This window comes from Thunnus albacares, chromosome 20, assembly GCF_914725855.1.
Source record: "Thunnus albacares chromosome 20, fThuAlb1.1, whole genome shotgun sequence".
In the NCBI taxonomy this organism is placed as follows: domain Eukaryota; kingdom Metazoa; phylum Chordata; class Actinopteri; order Scombriformes; family Scombridae; genus Thunnus; species Thunnus albacares.
Window position 1 is genome coordinate 22,219,029 of NC_058125.1, and position 18,810 is coordinate 22,237,838.

Below are 18,810 nucleotides of genomic sequence, written 5' to 3' on the forward strand. Positions count from 1 at the left end.
CTTGTTAGGTAAAACTGAATGTTTTAGGGTAAGGAAGGCCAAAAGACAGAAACACTGCTGTCTTTTTTCTCAGAATAAATAATTAAATTTCATATTTGTACCCTTACATGACATTTTTAGAAGATTAGTTTACCAGCTACAGTATCCTGATCTGTTGTGTGTTACTAAACCAGATTATTTAGTGTACAACACGCCATGTTTTTCATTGCCTTATGACAATATGAAACCATGATAAAATCCTTACTTTGATGAAACTAAAAATTACTCCTGTATCCACAAAAAATGTTTTCACTTTCAAAACCTTCAAAAAATACCAGGTTTGTTTGCAGGTTGGTGGGAACCCCGATGAAACTGGGAGAAGTAGTTATCGTATATATACAAGACAGAGAAACTAAACAGGAAGTGGAGGGAAATATACCCAACAGTGTAATTGGAACCATGTTCTGGTTTTTCCCCCAACAGAAACTTATTTACCTTTTGAATCCTTCTACAATGACACGGTTTGATCCCTGGGTTATGAAATGTTTTCTGTACAACAAATGTAACGTCAGTTTTAAATTACAGTACATGCTCAAGTAGAATATGGTGGGTATAAAGGATAACGAGAGGTAGTGTAGTGCAGCACACTGAACGGGATAAACGGATCCCACCAGAAGTACTGTGACTACTAAAAGCAGTAGCTCATATCAATATGTAGCGTCCTCTCAGACTCAAAGCGATTTAAAGTAATACATAAACAGAGACATGAACACAGCAGAATGATTACGACACTGCTGACGCTTTCTTGAAAATCATTATTGACCCTCGACAGAGAGACAGATGGAGAAAAAAAAAAAGTGAGAGAGCAGCAGGGTGGGGGGTTATCCCTTCATCTACAGACCTGTCAGTCTCAGACGTAGCATTTAAAGCAGGTGTGGAGCTGTCCTTATTACACACTGGATATGTGTGTGTGTGTGTGTGTGTGTGTGTGTGTGTCTGTGTGTGTGTGTGTGTGTGAAGGGAGATCTCATACAAGGTCAAAGAGAGCCCAGCCCCTCATTAGGTGGTGAAGAGTGAGGCTCCATGCTAGTGTCTCACCATCCAAAAACAACCATCGCTGCTGGGGTTTCAATGCATAACTGCCCACCCCCCTCTACACACACACACACACACACACACACACACACACACACAGAAACACATCATATCCTTACCAAAGTTATTACAGCTATGTCTGGCTAAAGGGCAGATCTTTCCACTCCTGGAGAAATTAGTTCTTTTCTGTTTAGATAGATGAAATGCTTATCTGTGTTTCATGTGGATAAGTGGAGAATACAGATCCCCGTTGAGAAGAGAGTTGGTGATTTATGATGTGCAGATAATAAGCTCAGCAAAACTGTTGCACGTCTGAGTACCGTATCTGGACGATGTAAATAAAACAGGCTTGTTTATTAAAACCAGTTTTGTGTGTGTGTGTGTGGGGTTTTTAATTTTTGGCTGTGGTGGTTTTGGTATTTTTATTATCGTCAAGTGTTTGCAATATCTTGGCTTAGAAAACAGGAGAAACACCCTTGTCTGAGTATGTGTGTTGTGTGTCCCTCTCCCCTCACCCTCTTCTGTTCGTCCTCTGCCTCTGCAAACAGCTTCCTGATGTTGGCCTCAGACTCTCCGACATACTTGTTGAGAATCTCGGGGCCGTTGACAATCTTTGGCTCCCGGGCCTTGAGCATCTTGCCAATCTGTCGTGCCATCAGGGTTTTACCGCAGCCTGGGGGTCCGTACAGCAGGATTCCCTTCACATGCTTGCAGCCTGGAGACAGACACACACACACACACACACGCAGAACCAGAGAGAAAACACTGAAGCTGACGAGAAACTCACATATACAGAAAAAGCTTCTACTAATCATCTTCAGCTCATAACTCTGTTTGGTAGAGACTGAATAGAGGATTTTGTTTCAAAAATGTTATTCAAGTAGCAGGACTCAAGTGTTCCCAGCTTACATTTAAGCCACTAAATGATCCCTTTTCCTTAATTTATTGGTTTAATATTGGCAATAGTTATGTAATTATGAGTACGACGTGGCACAGTGGTGACCCATGCAGTTAAATCAGCTGAGCTTTAACTCAGGATCCTGTTGCTTTGACTAAGTATATGTATTCATGATAAAAATGTATTCTTGTAAATGTTAGCATGCAGGTCTCTGTGTGACGTTAATCTGATGAAGTTATGTTTGTGGTGATAATAGACAGTTATTGCTTGAGGAGCTTTCAGTGTCCAGACTTTATTGTTTTGACCGGGAATTTTTATTGCAAAATGTGGCGACAGAAGACGAAGAAGAAATATAATCTACACTAGAGCTGCAACGTTTAGTCCTTTAATCGTCACTTGATGGACAGAAAATGAATCAGCAACTATTTGGATACTTGAGCGATTATTTTTATTAATTTCTTAAACAAATATGGCAAAAATTTGCTTCTCAAATTGATGATTTAATACTTTTCTTTGTCAGTCATTATATTAGACTGAATATCTTTGCATTTTGGACTGTTGGTCAGATAAAATATTTAAAGACGTCACCTTTGACTCTAACTCACTATTTTCTGACATCTTACACACAGATGATTGATCGAGAGAATAATCAGCAGTTTAATTGATAATGACAACAGTTAGTGCTGTTGTCCACGTGCACAGAAAAGTCAACTGAATGGATAAAACCTGGCTTCTAATCTGATTTCCTTTGTTTTTAAGATCAAGTGTGGACTGTGAGTTTACAGTGCGCGTCTTCTAATGGCCTTTTGCACCTGCTTAATGACATTTAGCCCAGACTAATTGAGAGGCCCCCAGATAACCATCTGAGTTGCCATTTGGGCCTGCTGAAGGAAAAGCAGACAGGTTGACAGGTGGAGGGGGGGGGGGGGGGGGGGGTTGGAGGGAAGAAGGGACGACTTCTCTAGCAAGGCGGGGGGAAAAAGTTATGTGGTTGTGTTGAAGCTGTGAGGAGAGAAAGCACTGAAGCCTCTGTCTTCTGTCTGTCTGCTTCACCTCTCCGGGAGCAAAGGGGAGACAGGGTGAAACCTTCAAACTTCTGCTCAAACACACACCGATGCACACGCGCACAAAATGTGTGACGTACACATTGTGCGCACGGCTTCTCTGTCAGCACCTGCGCTCCCTGCCTTCCCCCCCACCCCCCCCCCCACGCCTGCCAATTACAGCTTTACCTGTAGCTGGATGCTCTATCAGGACACGCCATCTCATTACAGCAGCCAGCTGGCCACAGCCAAAGGCCGACTCCTGCAACACAACCACCCAGCTAAAAAAGGTCATCTCACACACTGCTGGACACTGCCACAGGCCCTGTGCACTGTGGGTAAGGAGGGTGTGTGAATATAGATTTAAACATTGTGTGTATTCTAAACATTTGCCGAGCTCAGAGGTCCTTACAACAGGTTTTCACAAGACTCCTCGGGTCTGTGAGCTAGGATTAGGACTGATGTGATTGTGTGCACATGTGTGTGGGAAGAAAGGGTTATGTGTATGAGTCACAAAGATGGCTTAGATTAAGCTGCTGTCCTTTGCAGAGTGAATCATCATTGTAGCCCGACAGCTGTCAAAGATCTATAAATGAGGGTGTGCGGGGATCATTCGCCAGGGATTTTAGTCATGATTGAGGCACCAGAGAAGGCCCTGCCTGCTAATCATTGATTATAGCTCTCCAAGTTTTGTTTGCCATAATGTTGATTTAAGGATTGAACACAAGCTGAATATAACAAATGAAAAACGTGATTGTCTTTGGCAGAGTTTCCTAATCTAATCTGTCTAACGTGATGAATGCTTAAAGGGAAGTTCCCGTTTCTGAGAGATTCTCAGAACATAATCTGTGTTTTCTTCTAACTGCAGTCTAATGTATTCATGTTATTCATATTTAGCATGCTGATGAAGAGCTCCGTGCAAACGCTTTCATATTTTGTCCTTCAAATTTTTAAAGGAATGGTTGTACACAGCAGGTTTTTAAATACACAGCGAGACTTTCAGAAAGTCATTGATGGTGAGTGAGAGATTGTAGTGATTGGTTCAGAGAATCTTTGGAAACGTCCTCGCATCTGACTTGCAGCTAAACAGTATAAAAAGTGGAAGCACAAACAAATGAATAAGTGATGGCAGGATAGAGACAAAGAGAGAGAGGGGGGGGGGGGGGGGACTCACCCATCTGTTCGACGATGTCTGGAGGGAAGACGCGGGAGGCAAAGGCTCTACGGAAGATGTCAGAAAACTCCTTGTCGAGGCCGCCGATACCCATCTTCTCAAAGTTCCAGTCTGGGCTGATGATAGACTGGCGAGACCCTCGGGTCTTAGCTTTCCCTGGAGAGGAATCATGAAAACAGAAGCTTAATACATTGAAAACCTTGTGTTTTTTTTAATGAATTTGAAAACCTGATTATTTAAGAGAACTTCCTATCTGCTGTCACACATACATCTGTGCTGTTTTCCCTTGTTTTGTTCAGTTATGGGAGACACTTGAAGGAGTCGTGAATGAATGCATGCTATGAAGTAAATATGGTGGACTGAACAGGCATCGATCCCAAAAAGTAGTTTTGAACTTTTCAGTCTTCTACATTAAGCAAGCTCAATAGTTTAACTTTGTTTCAGACTGTTCAATAAATTATCACAATATTTATATAACCAGAATATATTATATTTAATTCTTGCATATATATGTATATATTTAAAAAATAAACTGTATGTCAGGTGGCTATTGGTGCCTTACTGATGTACAACACCAACAAAATAGGAAAGGAAGCAGAGCTAAATGTGTGCAGTCTGCCCCCTTGTGGTTTTACAGAGAACTGTCACTGAGCCAATGATTTTAAAAATTCAATTTTCTTGTTTCAAGTGTTTCAAGTGTTTCAAGTGTCAGGTTGTAGTGGTTTTAGCAGCTCACTGTCCTTTGGATTCCTGGATTTAACAGTCTCTGAGTACCATCATCTAGTCGGCTTTAGTGGTTGAACATTAGACAACCACAGAAAGATTCAGCTTAAATTACTACTTGAGAAGAAGTGCTCTTGTTTTAGTACCAAGTACCAGGTGTGTTGCTGACACTCACCAACCAGGGTCATGGATGAGGTCTCTGACTTCTCAAATATCACCTGACTGTTTGCCAGCAACAAACCGATCTCAATCTGAGGAAAGACAAACAAAAGAGATGATAATCAGTTCAGGACACGGTACGATCAGCAGGTGGAAATCCCAGTTATAGATTATGCACAACAACATCTAACGGTAACATTTTAATTATTGGGGCTTTAAATGAATTGTGTTCACTACAATTAATGACTCCCAAGCTATATAAAAGTCTCTACATTAGAGAAGTGTGTGAACATTATGGGACAGTGACAGATAATTCTGTGGGTACCTTTGGTTTCTTGCCGGAGGCGTGTTCTCCCTTTAGGATGCTGGGGTCCATGGCCTCAATATCCTTTATCAGCAAGCCGAAGAGCTTATCACAGAAACTAAACACCAGCTAGGAACAAAACACAAACACACACACAGGGAGCAAAACACTATTTATAAGATAAGAACAGGCAAAATTTTTGTTTGTTTTTCTGAATCATAGATCAATGAATGAATGCAACAAGTAAGCTGAGCTCGAAATATGCTTTTAGCTGTTTGTGCTTTTACTGTGAACATTTTCTCCTACAACCTCATAAACTACTAAGCTCAAACTACTCCTTCAGTCTTTCCCAGTTGTGGTACCTGTGTAGGTGGACTGTGGATTTAAAGATCCTGCATATTCACATGAAAAACACATGATAATAATTTGATAATACCTTCCGTCTTTTATTTATTATTAGCTTTTTTTTTCTCTCTGCAGCAAAGTGTTATGAGTATTAGGGGGGATAAATCTTGTGTTTTTAATGTAGTCTATGTTACTTGTATGTGTGCTTTCACTCTCTTTTGTGTCTCTGTGCCCTGACCTAAAAAGAAATAAAAAGCTTAGTCACAAAACTTATACATGAATAACACTCTTATTCTGTTATTAACCCCTTAAAGCCCCGAGCACCTGCTGGGCGATAGTGAAAGGCTGGTTGTTGAAGTGCTGGATGAACTCGATGGCCATCTTGTCCGAGTCGTAAGGATTGCTGTCCACGTTCTTCTTCTGCAAGAAATCTACCTCCACTGTCATGCTGCTTACACACTGTTTGGATTTGTCAAACGTGTAGATGGACACTACAGGGGGGAGAAGAGACAACAGATGGTGAGGTTTGTAGTTTGGATGACAGCATCTCTCACTGGTCTGGGTTATTTCTGACAGGAAACCTAGCAACACATAAACTGACCAAGTGTTTCCTCTACGTCCTCATGAGAATATGACTTTGTTTCTCCCTTTTTACTGCTGTTTAATTGAAATTAAAGCTGCATTAGTTAATATTTTGACCACTTGGAGGCAAGTGTAACAAGCTGAAAATATAAAATCTGACATATTGACACCATATAAAGTTGTTACGACAAACAGTTTCTAATTTAGACATCCGGCAAACACGAAACAACACTACGATTCATTTGGAGTTGTGTTTCTGACAAATTCCAAGTCCGATATTTTAGCTTTGAACTAACTCCTGGGAAAATATATGCCTCTTTAGTCTTTTTTTCTGTCTTCTATTTGGTGCTGGACACTCTGTGAACAGTCAATCTGAGCTTTATCACTGAAAACAGCTGCCTGCTGTGGAAGGAAACAAAGTCAAATAAGAGCAGAGTTTGCGGAAAATCAAAACAATGAGGTGAAAGACACTAAAAAGTAAGTGCAGCTTTAAATATGAATATGGGTTTAGGTATGCACAAGTGTGTGGTATCATCCAATTCACTTTTTCCAATAACTTACTTCCACCTTCATATCATTTTCAGCTTAATTAGCTGTAATTTAACTGTTCTGCAGCATTTAAATTAACATTTTCCACACAAACACTGCACACACCTCTCACATCTACCCCTGACATCTATGGTGTTGTTATGTTCAATTAAGCATCAAACTGAACAGCAGGATCTGAGCTCATTAGTACATGTGAGATGCTTATCAAATCAATAAATGCCTTTTTAGAAAGCTGTTATAATCAAGCAATAATTCCTTTATCCTTTATTGTGCAACACAGCAGGCAGCTCCTGCATTAGATATGATCTGTGATACCTTTTTTTGTTTTTTTATTCAAATCATCTGCACATCTTAAACTGCAGGTAATGTGTCATCATGAAAATGAGATTTACTGTAAGTAGCTCACGGCTGCTGCTGCCTGGTAATTAGGAAAATTATACCTGAAACACTGCTAAAATTATTCTATTCATTATGTAAATTAAAATTATTGAAATATTTCCACATGTTTAAACTGAAAGAGAGAGCGAGAGATTATTCCTTTGATCAAATAATAGAAAGAGACTTTGCTTTGCTGGGGTTTTTTTCGAGGCGATGTCGAGATAGATTAAGGTATTTTTTCACTCAGAGGATTATATTTTCATTCCTCTTTTCTACTCCTGATACGCAGACAGAACCATAATGGAGTCCATCATTTCGGGGCATCGTTTTGGCCTGAGGGAGCCGGGCGAAATATTTCATCAAAGAAAAGGCCTTCTCTTTCTCTGGATGATGTCCAGCCTCTCAGACAGATGTGCAGTGATACCGTCCGCCTATATTGTTGTACTGTCTCTCCCTGCAACTGACTAAATCATGTTCCCTCCACCCCTCATGACACCTAAATAATAATGAACCCCCCCAAACACCATGTATAATTAGTAATCTGCAGGATGTGGGCATCTGAAGTCAGATGATGTTTTTTTTCTGGCGGAGAGAAAGACTGCGGCGTGAATCCTTCAAAGTCTGAAGGTTCGATGTCAGAGGCTCTTATTCTTTCCACTGTGGCGATGTCTCTCTGACTCAGAAGGCGTTCGGTCATAAGAGAGAGAAAGACAGTCGAGCACAATTAATGGAAGTCGTGACAAAAGGCTGGAAGAACGTCCCAGAACAATCAGAGTCTGTGCAGCCTGCGCATATGTGTGGGTAACCAACAGCAACCATAAAGCAACATAAATTCACTTTTCCATTGTCATTTTGTCATGTACAGTAAATAACTGCTGCACATTATACCATCGAAAAATCACTGTGAGGGATTGTTTTAGTGTTATAAATCATAAATGCATCAAAATTCAGCTGTATGTTAAAGCATCATGTTCTCAAAATCTTATCCACCATTGTGACATGTTACTCTGATAAATTTATTTTCCAAAGACATGTTTTACTGCCATCTAGCTCTCGATGGATGTATATTTCAGAGCCACATCCTGATTTTTCTCTCTTTATCCTTTATATAATTTTTTTTTTTAATACAGTTTTTAATGCTGCTGACAGTTACAGCCTAGCAAAGCCTAAAATGTTCGACGGTACATCACAACTATTTTTCCATGCTGAATGCTACATTATGACAGGAATATCTATAGGAATACTTTATTACCATTAGTTAAAGTTTTACTTTGCACTGTGGAGCCCTAATAAAGCTGCAATAAAGCTCTAGATAAATAAACCCTATAAAGCTCTAATAAACCAACTGTAAGCTACCTGCCCAGCACCAAACGGCAGACATAGGATCACATCTAACAGTTAAAACATCAGATGTTGTGTTTTCAATATTGTTCTGTTGCCCCAAAGTAGCCAGAAAAGTAGATTTAAATGTTTAGAAAAGTTTAAAACTTTAAGCTCACCTTCAACTTCTTGTCCGATCGATAGGCCTGCCCATTTTCTCTGTAAGGAATAGGAGCAGATGATGGATCTAGTTCCATGTCTCATCATTTCTTATGTATTAGGATTGCGTTAGCATTGTAGCATTGCAATGGAAAACAAGCAACGGGTTGACCTTTATCCATCAATAAGGTGATTTACATTTTCCAGAAGCTATCAGACAAAGCACAGCTACACCTCTAATTAACATCACTACACGTTTCACAGAGACATCAGTGCAACGTTCCTCTGCAACGTGGTCTTATTTCACAACATTTCTGTGGGTTGAAATGCTTAACTCAGATCCAGATTTTTAAACATCTTTAATGCTTTTATACACCACTTGGTTATGAATTCTTGTGGTAAAATAAGACCGTCTCGAGGAGGTTACAGTAGTACCTGTGTGCCGTTGTGGCTGCCAAGTTTACAGACGGGAGGAAGAGCGGGCAGAGACAGGCAAGGCAAAAGAGGAAAAAGCAGTAACAGACAGATTGAGACAGACAAAGAGGTTCATGCAAAGAGCCCACAAACAACCACGCAACACAGCTCAGAAGTTTACTTGTCAGAACACTGCGTCACATTCAAGGTTAAAAAGAACAGCATGTTTGCAGGAAAAACAGATGATTGTGTACACAACAGTTAGCTGTCTTTAGTACCATGCAGGTGCTTTTGTAAAGGAAAACTGTGGATATTAACAGTTAAATAAATGTATTACAAAGACAGAAAATTGACAAAGCAGTATCTCATTTTATAGAAAAGAGAGAATTGAGGAATAACTGGTCAATATATACAAAAACAAACATTTTCATTCATTTTGTCTTGTAAAATATTCTCGATGACATCTGTAGGAAACAGTTTAACAAACAGCTGCCATCAGGTGACACAGTAATTATTTGCTCTGTTTAAACATTGAAGCTTACCTGTGGCAGACTGAAGGCGATGGTCCCACAGTTAACGCTGGGATGCCTCTTCAAGCTGAACACATACTTGTGGGTTGAATTGCGAACAGTCACGAATCTGCGTTGAGATGATGAATTAGGAGAAAGAGGAAAGGATTCAGTGTAGATAACAGAAACATGTGTCTCGACTCAGATGTAAATACTCTTCTTCTTTTACCGGAGCAACTACAAGGTTAAATACTCAAGCGGATTTCTTCATCACATCCATCCTCTGAGACATCTGTATTTTTGTTAGCAATGCCTCTAAAATTTCCCGTGAAATAACTCCCACAATTCAGGTTATGATAACCGTTATGATAAAGTGTTTCTGTCTTTTTTTTGAGAGTTTTGAGAAACAAGACACCAGCAAGTCTGGTTTTTAGCCTCAGCAGTTCATAAGGTTATCATGTATAGTTCAAAAAATTGTTATAAAATCAATAGATGGATCTACAAGGGATGACATATCAAAGTGACAAGACTTATTTCCAACACGGTCTCATGATTTTAAAACATAGATACACAAAATGAGGCACAAAATGAAACAATAAGATGTTAAAAACCAAAATTACTTCAGTTTGGTTACGTGAAATTTCTTTCTTGGCTTTGGCCTGTTACAGTAACTCAAGGTCTAGATTTTTTGGGAGATTTCAACCAAGTCTGTGATGTGAAAGTTCAGAAAAAAGCTAGTAAGTAGACACTTTGTCAAACTGTCAACCATGAGTATAAACTAAACCCTACGAAAATATCTAAATCAAATCTTCCAAATACAAAAAAACCCCTAATTGATTGTTCAAATACAATATCATGATAACCAGTATATCCACCAGTATAAAGAGGGGGCTTGTGGCTACATTATTTACAAGTATAAAGTTAAATCTGGCTCGCTGTAGCTCACTGGACAGAAAACAGAGTCATCAGTCAACACATTATAGTTTTCCATTATTTGGATACCGTCACAAGCACCCAAAATAACATGCACTAAAGTAAATACTTTTGTATGCTACATGAAAACACACAAATGTGCAGATAAAGGATCAACTGACAAAGCAGGGAATCGACCCTGCAAATGGTTCTGTAAGAAAATCCTCATGGTTCTGCAAAGAGTTTTGGTGAAAAGCAAACCTATGATTAGTAACAGTGAAGGTCAGAGAGATGCTGAAGAAAAAAAAAAACAGGCTGTGGGTGTCTTAACAAGAAACACGCTGAAATCTCACTCACTGTTCAAACTGTTGCTCCTTCTCGTTGATGACAGCACAGTTGGTCAACGACAGTTCATCTGTTGGGCATCGCGCCACCTGCATAATCTGTAAACAGGAAGATAAGAAATAAAAAAATTAAAAAAACGGTGACTCCAGTGATGAAGGAAAACATACAGACAGTAAGCACGTAAACTGAGCCGAGTCCTAAAATCTTTTCCTTTCAGCTTACGGGCGATGTTATGATTCACAGTTTATGGTAAAAGAGGCTAAAAAAAATAAAAGTATTGCAATTTTTAATGCACATTGCACAACGTAGCAGTGTCACTATAGTACGCTGAAGAGAAAGCTTTATGTATATGTATTCTGTATAATAATTCACAGTGTAATTTACATAGTTCTCCATAGAGAGAAAAAGCAGATTCTGTTGGTCAGCAGACTGTAGGTCTTCCCACCAGCACAGAAATAACTCCCACAAAACCACCATTACATGCATGTTGCTATGGTGATCTCTTTACACTGATTCAACCTTGCTAGACCCTTTAGTGCAGCTCTCCGATAGTGTCCACCAGGAAACTCCCAGCAAGGTCTGATGCTCCTTAAACTCTTTTTCTATTCTTTGTTTAAATGAAAAATGTAAACTCAGCTTCCTCTGTCTGTAATGATCATTAATATAGTCTGTATGAGGTAATAGAACAACTACACATGTTTACCTCCATTGTAGTTCGCTTGAAGAGATAAATGTGAATTAAGTATTGTAAGTAAAACACACATAAAGAGCTGTATTGCAAATATTCTTAGTGTAATACAACTATACAATGTGATGGATTACAATAATGGTTAATAATGTAGGACAAAGGGATCGGTAGAGACACCATTATGTGCTGCATACGGTGGACTTATTGACTTCTTATTGACTTTTTCGTTAGCTCTGTTTCGCCTTAATGACTTATAAATATAGTCGCTTCATGTTTGTTGCAGGTGGGTTTTAGGCTCATAATTAGTTTCAGCAAGATTCTGTTTTACTTTATTAACTCAGTCAGTTAATCATGCTGCACAGCCAACCACTGTTCAACCCTGCATAACTTTATTTAAATTTCTATTGTGGATCTCAGCATTTCCAATTATACCAAAAATAATCAAACTGAAAGAAATGTTAATAAAATGATGCTCTAGAGTGTTTCTATTTGATGGACTGGTGCAGCCATAAAAATAGAAAATATATAAATTTTAAAAAATGCTACCTAAGGGGAAAATAATAGAAGTGGAAAATTGGATATTGATGACCTCTGCATCCTCCCAGAAACTCTGTGACATAAGCGTTACATTGACCAACACTGAGCTGCTTAACAGACAGCAACAAATCCTCACAGGACTGTTGCAATATTGTTTGACAACAGTCAGACTAACAGTGTTAACTACTGGCCGAGTGAATCAGAATCTCCACAGCTGTGGTGAAACAAGCGACTTCATGATCCACTGTGATGAAACTAAAGACAAAGTTAAGTCGAGCTTCAATTTGGCCTCAACAATACAATGTAGACCAAATAAAAGGACCAACAAGAAGATACAGTCTACAAAGCCGCAACAATTAGTCAATGAATTGATTAGTCGATCAACAGAAAACTTATCGCCAACTACTTTGGTAATCTATTCATCGTTTTGAGTCATTTTATAAGAAAAAAAATGCCAAAATTCTCTTGTTCCAGCTTCTTAAATGTGAATGTTTTCTTGATTCTTTAGTCCTCTATGACAGTAAACTGAATATCTTTGGGTTGTGGACTGTTGGTTGGAACAAAACAAGACATTTCAAATTGCGTCTTGAGCTTTGGGAAAACAGTGATCTATATTTTTAACTATAATTTGGAATAAACCAGTTTAACAAGCCATAGCTGTCCAACCTGCTCTCTAATTACAAATAATTAAGAATTAAGTGGTGTTAACCTTCCAAAAAGCAGAACTCTAGCACACATGTGAGGTGGAAGACTGACAGGTAGTCACTCATATGTATTACATGCAGTTTGGCTGTCATGCATGATGGGCGACGTGGTACAAATACAAATTGGTAAAAAAAAAAAAATCAATTTATAATCTCAATGTAGCCTTCACCAGTGTTACAATATAACTTCTCATATTCAGAGGATTACATTTAAAGAGACATATTACAGAATACTAAACATACAAACAATTCAAAAGGAGCACTTGCTAGCATAGAGACTTAGCATAGAGTCAACCCAGTCAGTTAAAATGATAATAATTAATCCTTTCTAAGAAAAAGGGGGAAAAAAATCAACCTGTTCTCATTCCAATTAGCTAATTAGATTTCAGCAAACCAATAGAGGATTGATTTCTGACCTACATCTCAAAAACATCAACCTTAGCCTATTTCAAACATTTCAAAATCTAAGCTAACGATGGTCCTGGTGTCCTTATAACATCAGACTGTTGCTTTTCACAGTAAACAGATCGCTGATGTGCCGAGGTTGTATCTCTAAAGAGATCATTTTTAGAGTCAGCTGATACACATAGTGTTTCCTGCTGTAGAAATGTGGATTAACAAACAGGAAGACACAACTTGCCATCTCTATGTAGCAGACCATGATGCACCTATTGGTGGTGATGGATGGATTGTTATTTTAGAAATAAACAATCCAATTACAATAAGTTGACTTTTTTGTTGATTTGATTTGTTTTGTTGTCTTTTATATTCTGGTCCTGTGAGAAATTATATTTAATTTCACCCTTATTTTATATAGTTTGACTGACAAACAAACAAACTTTAAACCAAAAAACATGACAAATTAAATATGCCTTTGATCTAAAGCCTAACAGCAATAGAAAGTCTTTTCTATGCACCAGACATTGAGTAAAGGACATTCTTTGCATTGTTCCCATATAATCAGCTCTAATGTAAAGTGTATATAAAGTACAGAAAGGTCTCAGCATTTAAGAGGCCATATGATCCGCATAACTCGCTCAATGTAATGTCGTGCAACAACCTTTCTTGGTAACTTACTGATACTTAACATGAGTAATTATACGCATTGTACAGTTTCCAGTTTATGAGGATTACCTAGCTAAAATGTAGTCTAACACAGCAGCCCTGCAATAACTCCTACCTTCATTATAATGAAGGTAGGAGTTATTGCTGAAATTGTTTTACAGAGGTATTAACTGAACTTTATGGTAACATTATAATGTACGGAAGTTCATTCTTGACCTTGGAAACAGTAATTTGACAAAGAAATATTAACTAAAGGTTCACTTACTACCATCATCTGAGTGCACAAGTATTCCTGAACTCCATCTACTACACAAGACACGTGAGACGCAGTTGAAAGCCCCAGAAAAAGCAAGTGGACGTAAGATTATTTTGTCAGACTCACCAAGACAGTTTAAACAAAAACTTAATATTATAACAACAGCTGAAAAAACTGAATTATTTGGCTATTTTGATGATCAATTAAGTAATTTCTTACAAAGAGTTAACTGGTTCTTGCCTTCCAAGTGTGATTGTATGCTGGATATCTCCTTATATGGAACTGAATATTAATGGTTTTTGGACAGTAACACTTAAAAAAGCAGTTTAAAGATGTCATCTTGGGCTGTGGAACTCCGTGATGGACATAATGATCTCTGATCGATAACGAAAATGATCTTTAGTTTTTTTTAGTCAGACATAAGACACCTTATTGTCATTGTATGCAATACAGTCAAATTTTGTGTGGCAGCAGAAAAAGGCAGCAGTAAGAAGAATGCTAAGGGAACGAATAAAAATAATACAGAAAAATGAATGTTAAAAAAAAGGACATAGCACAATCGAATTAATTTAGATTAAAATATACATAAATACTTTAAATATGCGTTGCACATTCCTAGTTAATTAGTTGCAACCATAATAACCCTCCATGAAGCCAGGATTTACTGCTGACTATTGTATTAGACTGTATTACTTTCACTTTTTACTAGGTGTACCTAATAATCTGGCAACTGTTTGTTTTATTTATCTGTAAACAGCTGCCGTAAAGAAAGCATTATGAATGCAAAAACACTGACACACACATATAGAAAGACACTTTGTTTACACTGTAGCTTCTTAAAAATGGCCACTAGTGAAAAGAATGAATGGTACATTTAAAATCTGTCTAGTTTATATGACTGCTCTTCTTGTTCCCTTTAACCCGTTTAATGCTGCTACACTTCCTTCATTCCACTTCAAGACTTTAGCCACCACTGGTTTAGCTTTTAAAAACCGGAGTTAAATTTAGCTTACAGTACAATAACAGTACTGACGACACACTTTAGCTAGTTTAGCTGTGCAGCAGCTAAAACAACCTCACTTTAACACATATTTAACTACATCTGGATCAACAGTTGTGAAGTTAAAACATGCTAACAACAGTCCTAGTGGTCATAAGATCATCCATTCGTCTTCCGGGCCGCCTACGAAGTTTTGAATGACAAGTGTTTCTGCCACACAGGCTAACTTAGTGCTGCGCTGGCTCTCTTGAAGTCTACAAAAAAAGCTTCTAGTCCCTAAAGTACACGTTAGGTTTAGTATTCTGCGTTGTTTACATGTGTTTAAGTTGTAATATTCGCTTCAGAGACACTCACCCGAGCGGTCATCTTTAAGTTTTGTGTTGTTTTTTTTGTTTTTTGTATTTTTTTTTTAGTTCCCGTTCAAGTGCAATTCAGCATTAACGCTCCGTTGACAGACCAACTGAAAAAATAAAAAAATGTAGAGTGACGTGGAGGACGTTGGTGACGTCATTACGCACACCAACGCGTAACAGGGAGTGCGACGGTGAAATATAAAGTAAACGTGAAAGCAAATCACTGTTTTTAAAGAAATGGGTTGATAATGACACACTACTTGTCTGTCAGTTGTTTAACAAGGAGGGCCATATGTTTACTTATAATTACTTATTATCGGAATATAACATTCCTGTACTAAGTAGAGAATTAATATTGTCTTTGATACGATTTCCGTCAGGTATTAAAATGCTGCTGTCCTCTACAACTAGAGATATTATCCATTAAACTACTCCACCAGAATTATATATAGGAAAATCAGATCCTTTTTTTGAGTATAAAAACTAATAATAAATGTATAAGGGAAATAATCCAGAGGGGCACAATTAGTAAGTAAATGGTTCTGTGTTTGTTTGGAATAATCTGTGTAGGCCCATAAACTGGAGAAAAAAAAGATTATTATCCGGGATTTTTTTCAAATAAGGTGTGAGACCTGTTTCTGAGAATATTGCACAGGTGTTATCCAGTTAATTCATTTATTGTAAAATATAGGCTAAATCTTGACCCTCTTTGTTCCTCCTGTCATCACACAGATGAAACGACAACTCATCATTTTTGGGACTGTACCTTTGGTCAGACTTTTTGACCTTAATTTTTTTTTTAAACAAAAAAATATTTCTTTTAATATTATTTATTTATTCAGCTGATGAAATGCCTATCAAGACAATGTATGTTATTAATCTTATTTCTTTATCAGCAAAATTACACACCAGCAAATTTGCATAAAAAGAAACCCATCCTTACTGTCTCCATGTCCTACTTAAAAAGTTTGTAACAGATGTGAAATTGTAAAGATGAAGACACAATAACATGTTTATTGTGTCTTCATCATCATCTCCTTCTACATAATAGCATTCTGGTAGATAATGTTGCATAATATAATGGGTTAAAAGCCAAAACAGTTATTATGTACTATAAAAAATAACCAGAAAATACAACTTACATAAAAATTTATCAGTTCTATTTGTTAAATTTCACATCCATAATTCCAAGTTTAAATCTCTCCCATCTTTTGAATTATTTAATATTAAATTAGAAAATTACATTTAGTCTTTCAAGCTTAATTGTGTACATATAATTCATCAATTTCATTAACTATTTAAAGATTTAAGTAGGCTAACTAAACTTTTTTTTCTTTTTATAAATATATATATATATATAAACATATATATATAAATATATGTTTTAATACATTTATGATGTAATTTCTATATACAATAATATTGGTGCAATTAATGCCTTGGTTCTGTCATCCTTGTTCCATATGTTAAAAAGAGTGAGGAACCTATCTTTAATCATTTCATATCAATATTTTCATATGATGTCATATCAAACTACCATTATTATTTACTTTCACTGTTTGTTCACAATGCCAACCCTGTATGAAAATTACATGTTTGAGCATAAAGTGCACCCTCCTACACTGTAAAAAAAAAAAATTGTAAAAGAAAAACAGTAAAAAGTCTAGCAGCAAAAGTTGCCAAACACTTACCGTCAAATAACAGTGAAAATTTTTTTTAGTTATTCTACAGAGATCTATTTTAAAAATACAAATATTTACTTTGGACATTGTCTGCATTTTTACAGTCCAACCATTGTAAAATAAAAAGAAAATCTATTTATGAAACATTGCTATAATGTTAAGCAAGTGTATAAATCTGCACAAAAATTGAAAAAGATTGCAGAACTACCTTAAAATTACCTAATTTAAATGAAGAATCTTATTTTCATACAGTAATCTTTGGTAAATTCATAGGATTAGCCAATCCATCCACAAGAACTCCCCATCAAAGTACAGATTTCTGGATGTAAATCACAGAAAAATTGTGTAAAATTACATTCAAATTACCCTCCTTTAACACCCATTAATGGTATCTTGAGAGCTTTAAGCTTTTATTTTATAGGATTATCCAATCTATTTACAGTGAATCCCTGATAAATGTTGGTTTTATACTGTACAAAAAAATAAGATCATGTGATAATAGTTTACAAAAACATAATTTCAATAATCATTACTTTATATAAACATTATTTGACAGTAATTACAAGCAACTCTCCAATATATTTACAGGCTTTTCCCATAAATATATGGGGTATACATTATATAAACATTTTTGACAATAATTTAAATCAGCTCTCCAATATATTTACAGGCTTACCCATTAATATATAGGGTTTACTTTATATAAACATTATTTGACAGTAATGGCAAGCAACTCCCCAATATATCTGCAGACATTTCACATTAATGTATGGGGTTCTGAATGTACAAAAACTAGAAGGTCTATGTAAACGTACCTTTATATCAACTTCTTTTACACTGAATAAATATATACATTTTTCTACTGACATTTTACAATCCATTCAATACAGATCCCCATTTGAGATGTCTGAGATTTCAAGATGTTTAATAACCAGAATGTATCATAAAAATTACCTTTTACTGCTCACTGTGCAAGGTAATACACTATTTTTACAGTGTTATCCTTAAAGTTTCAGAATTAATAAACCAATAAACAGCCATATTGAATAATTATGTGGGTCTGAAGCTGATCAGCCCAATGAGAGCTCAAACAGAATACTTTAGTAGAATGTATTTATTTTTTCTCATTCAGATTACTTCAACAGACATCAATGGAAGCAACAGTTTTGTACATTGTGTCAGTACAATGTCCCGTCCCATCCCATGGTCTAAGATGGTTCAAAATGTTAGTGAACATGAACGAATCTCTCCCTAATCCAAAAATTATTTTGCTAAAATTCAAATTTGTGATGTCATCTGATAATGTCTGGAGCTTTTCCAAAAACAATGAATTGAGAAAGATGTTACAGATGACACTGAGAACACCCAGGGGGATGTTCTGAGTATACGGTAGGGTTGGGCCGATGGGCAATGCCATCATCCATCGCCAATGGCTGACAGTCATCAACCACTGAGCTTCTACCATCATCATAACATCGTGATTTAAAAGCAAGAAAAGTCAATTAAGTCACAAGTCAGTCACCATGAAAGAAGCACTTAAAGCACGAGAGAAAGGGGTACAATGGCACGCCAGGTCATGAGAAAACTGCACATGTTAGAAGAGGAACTTCCTCCAGTTGCAGTAGTTAGCACAAAGC

At 37.0% G+C, this 18,810-nt stretch overlaps 1 protein-coding gene across 2 annotated transcripts in view; it reads right to left on the reverse strand.

Moving 5' to 3' along the window:
• Positions 1-15,609, reverse strand: part of LOC122971089 (vesicle-fusing ATPase-like) — a 31,168-nt gene extending 15,559 nt beyond the window's left edge. For both annotated transcript variants that reach the window (XM_044337558.1, XM_044337557.1), the window contains exons 1-9: positions 15,493-15,609; positions 10,901-10,986; positions 9,665-9,761; positions 8,729-8,768; positions 6,045-6,211; positions 5,397-5,504; positions 5,088-5,163; positions 4,190-4,345; positions 1,590-1,789 (exon numbers count right to left, since the gene is read on the reverse strand). In XM_044337558.1, coding sequence (XP_044193493.1) covers positions 1,590-1,789; positions 4,190-4,345; positions 5,088-5,163; positions 5,397-5,504; positions 6,045-6,211; positions 8,729-8,768; positions 9,665-9,761; positions 10,901-10,986; positions 15,493-15,504 — 942 coding nt within the window. In that variant the 5' untranslated portion in view covers positions 15,505-15,609. The remainder of the gene's footprint in view (positions 1-1,589; positions 1,790-4,189; positions 4,346-5,087; positions 5,164-5,396; positions 5,505-6,044; positions 6,212-8,728; positions 8,769-9,664; positions 9,762-10,900; positions 10,987-15,492) is intronic.
• Between the last annotated feature and the right edge of the window lie 3,201 nt (positions 15,610-18,810).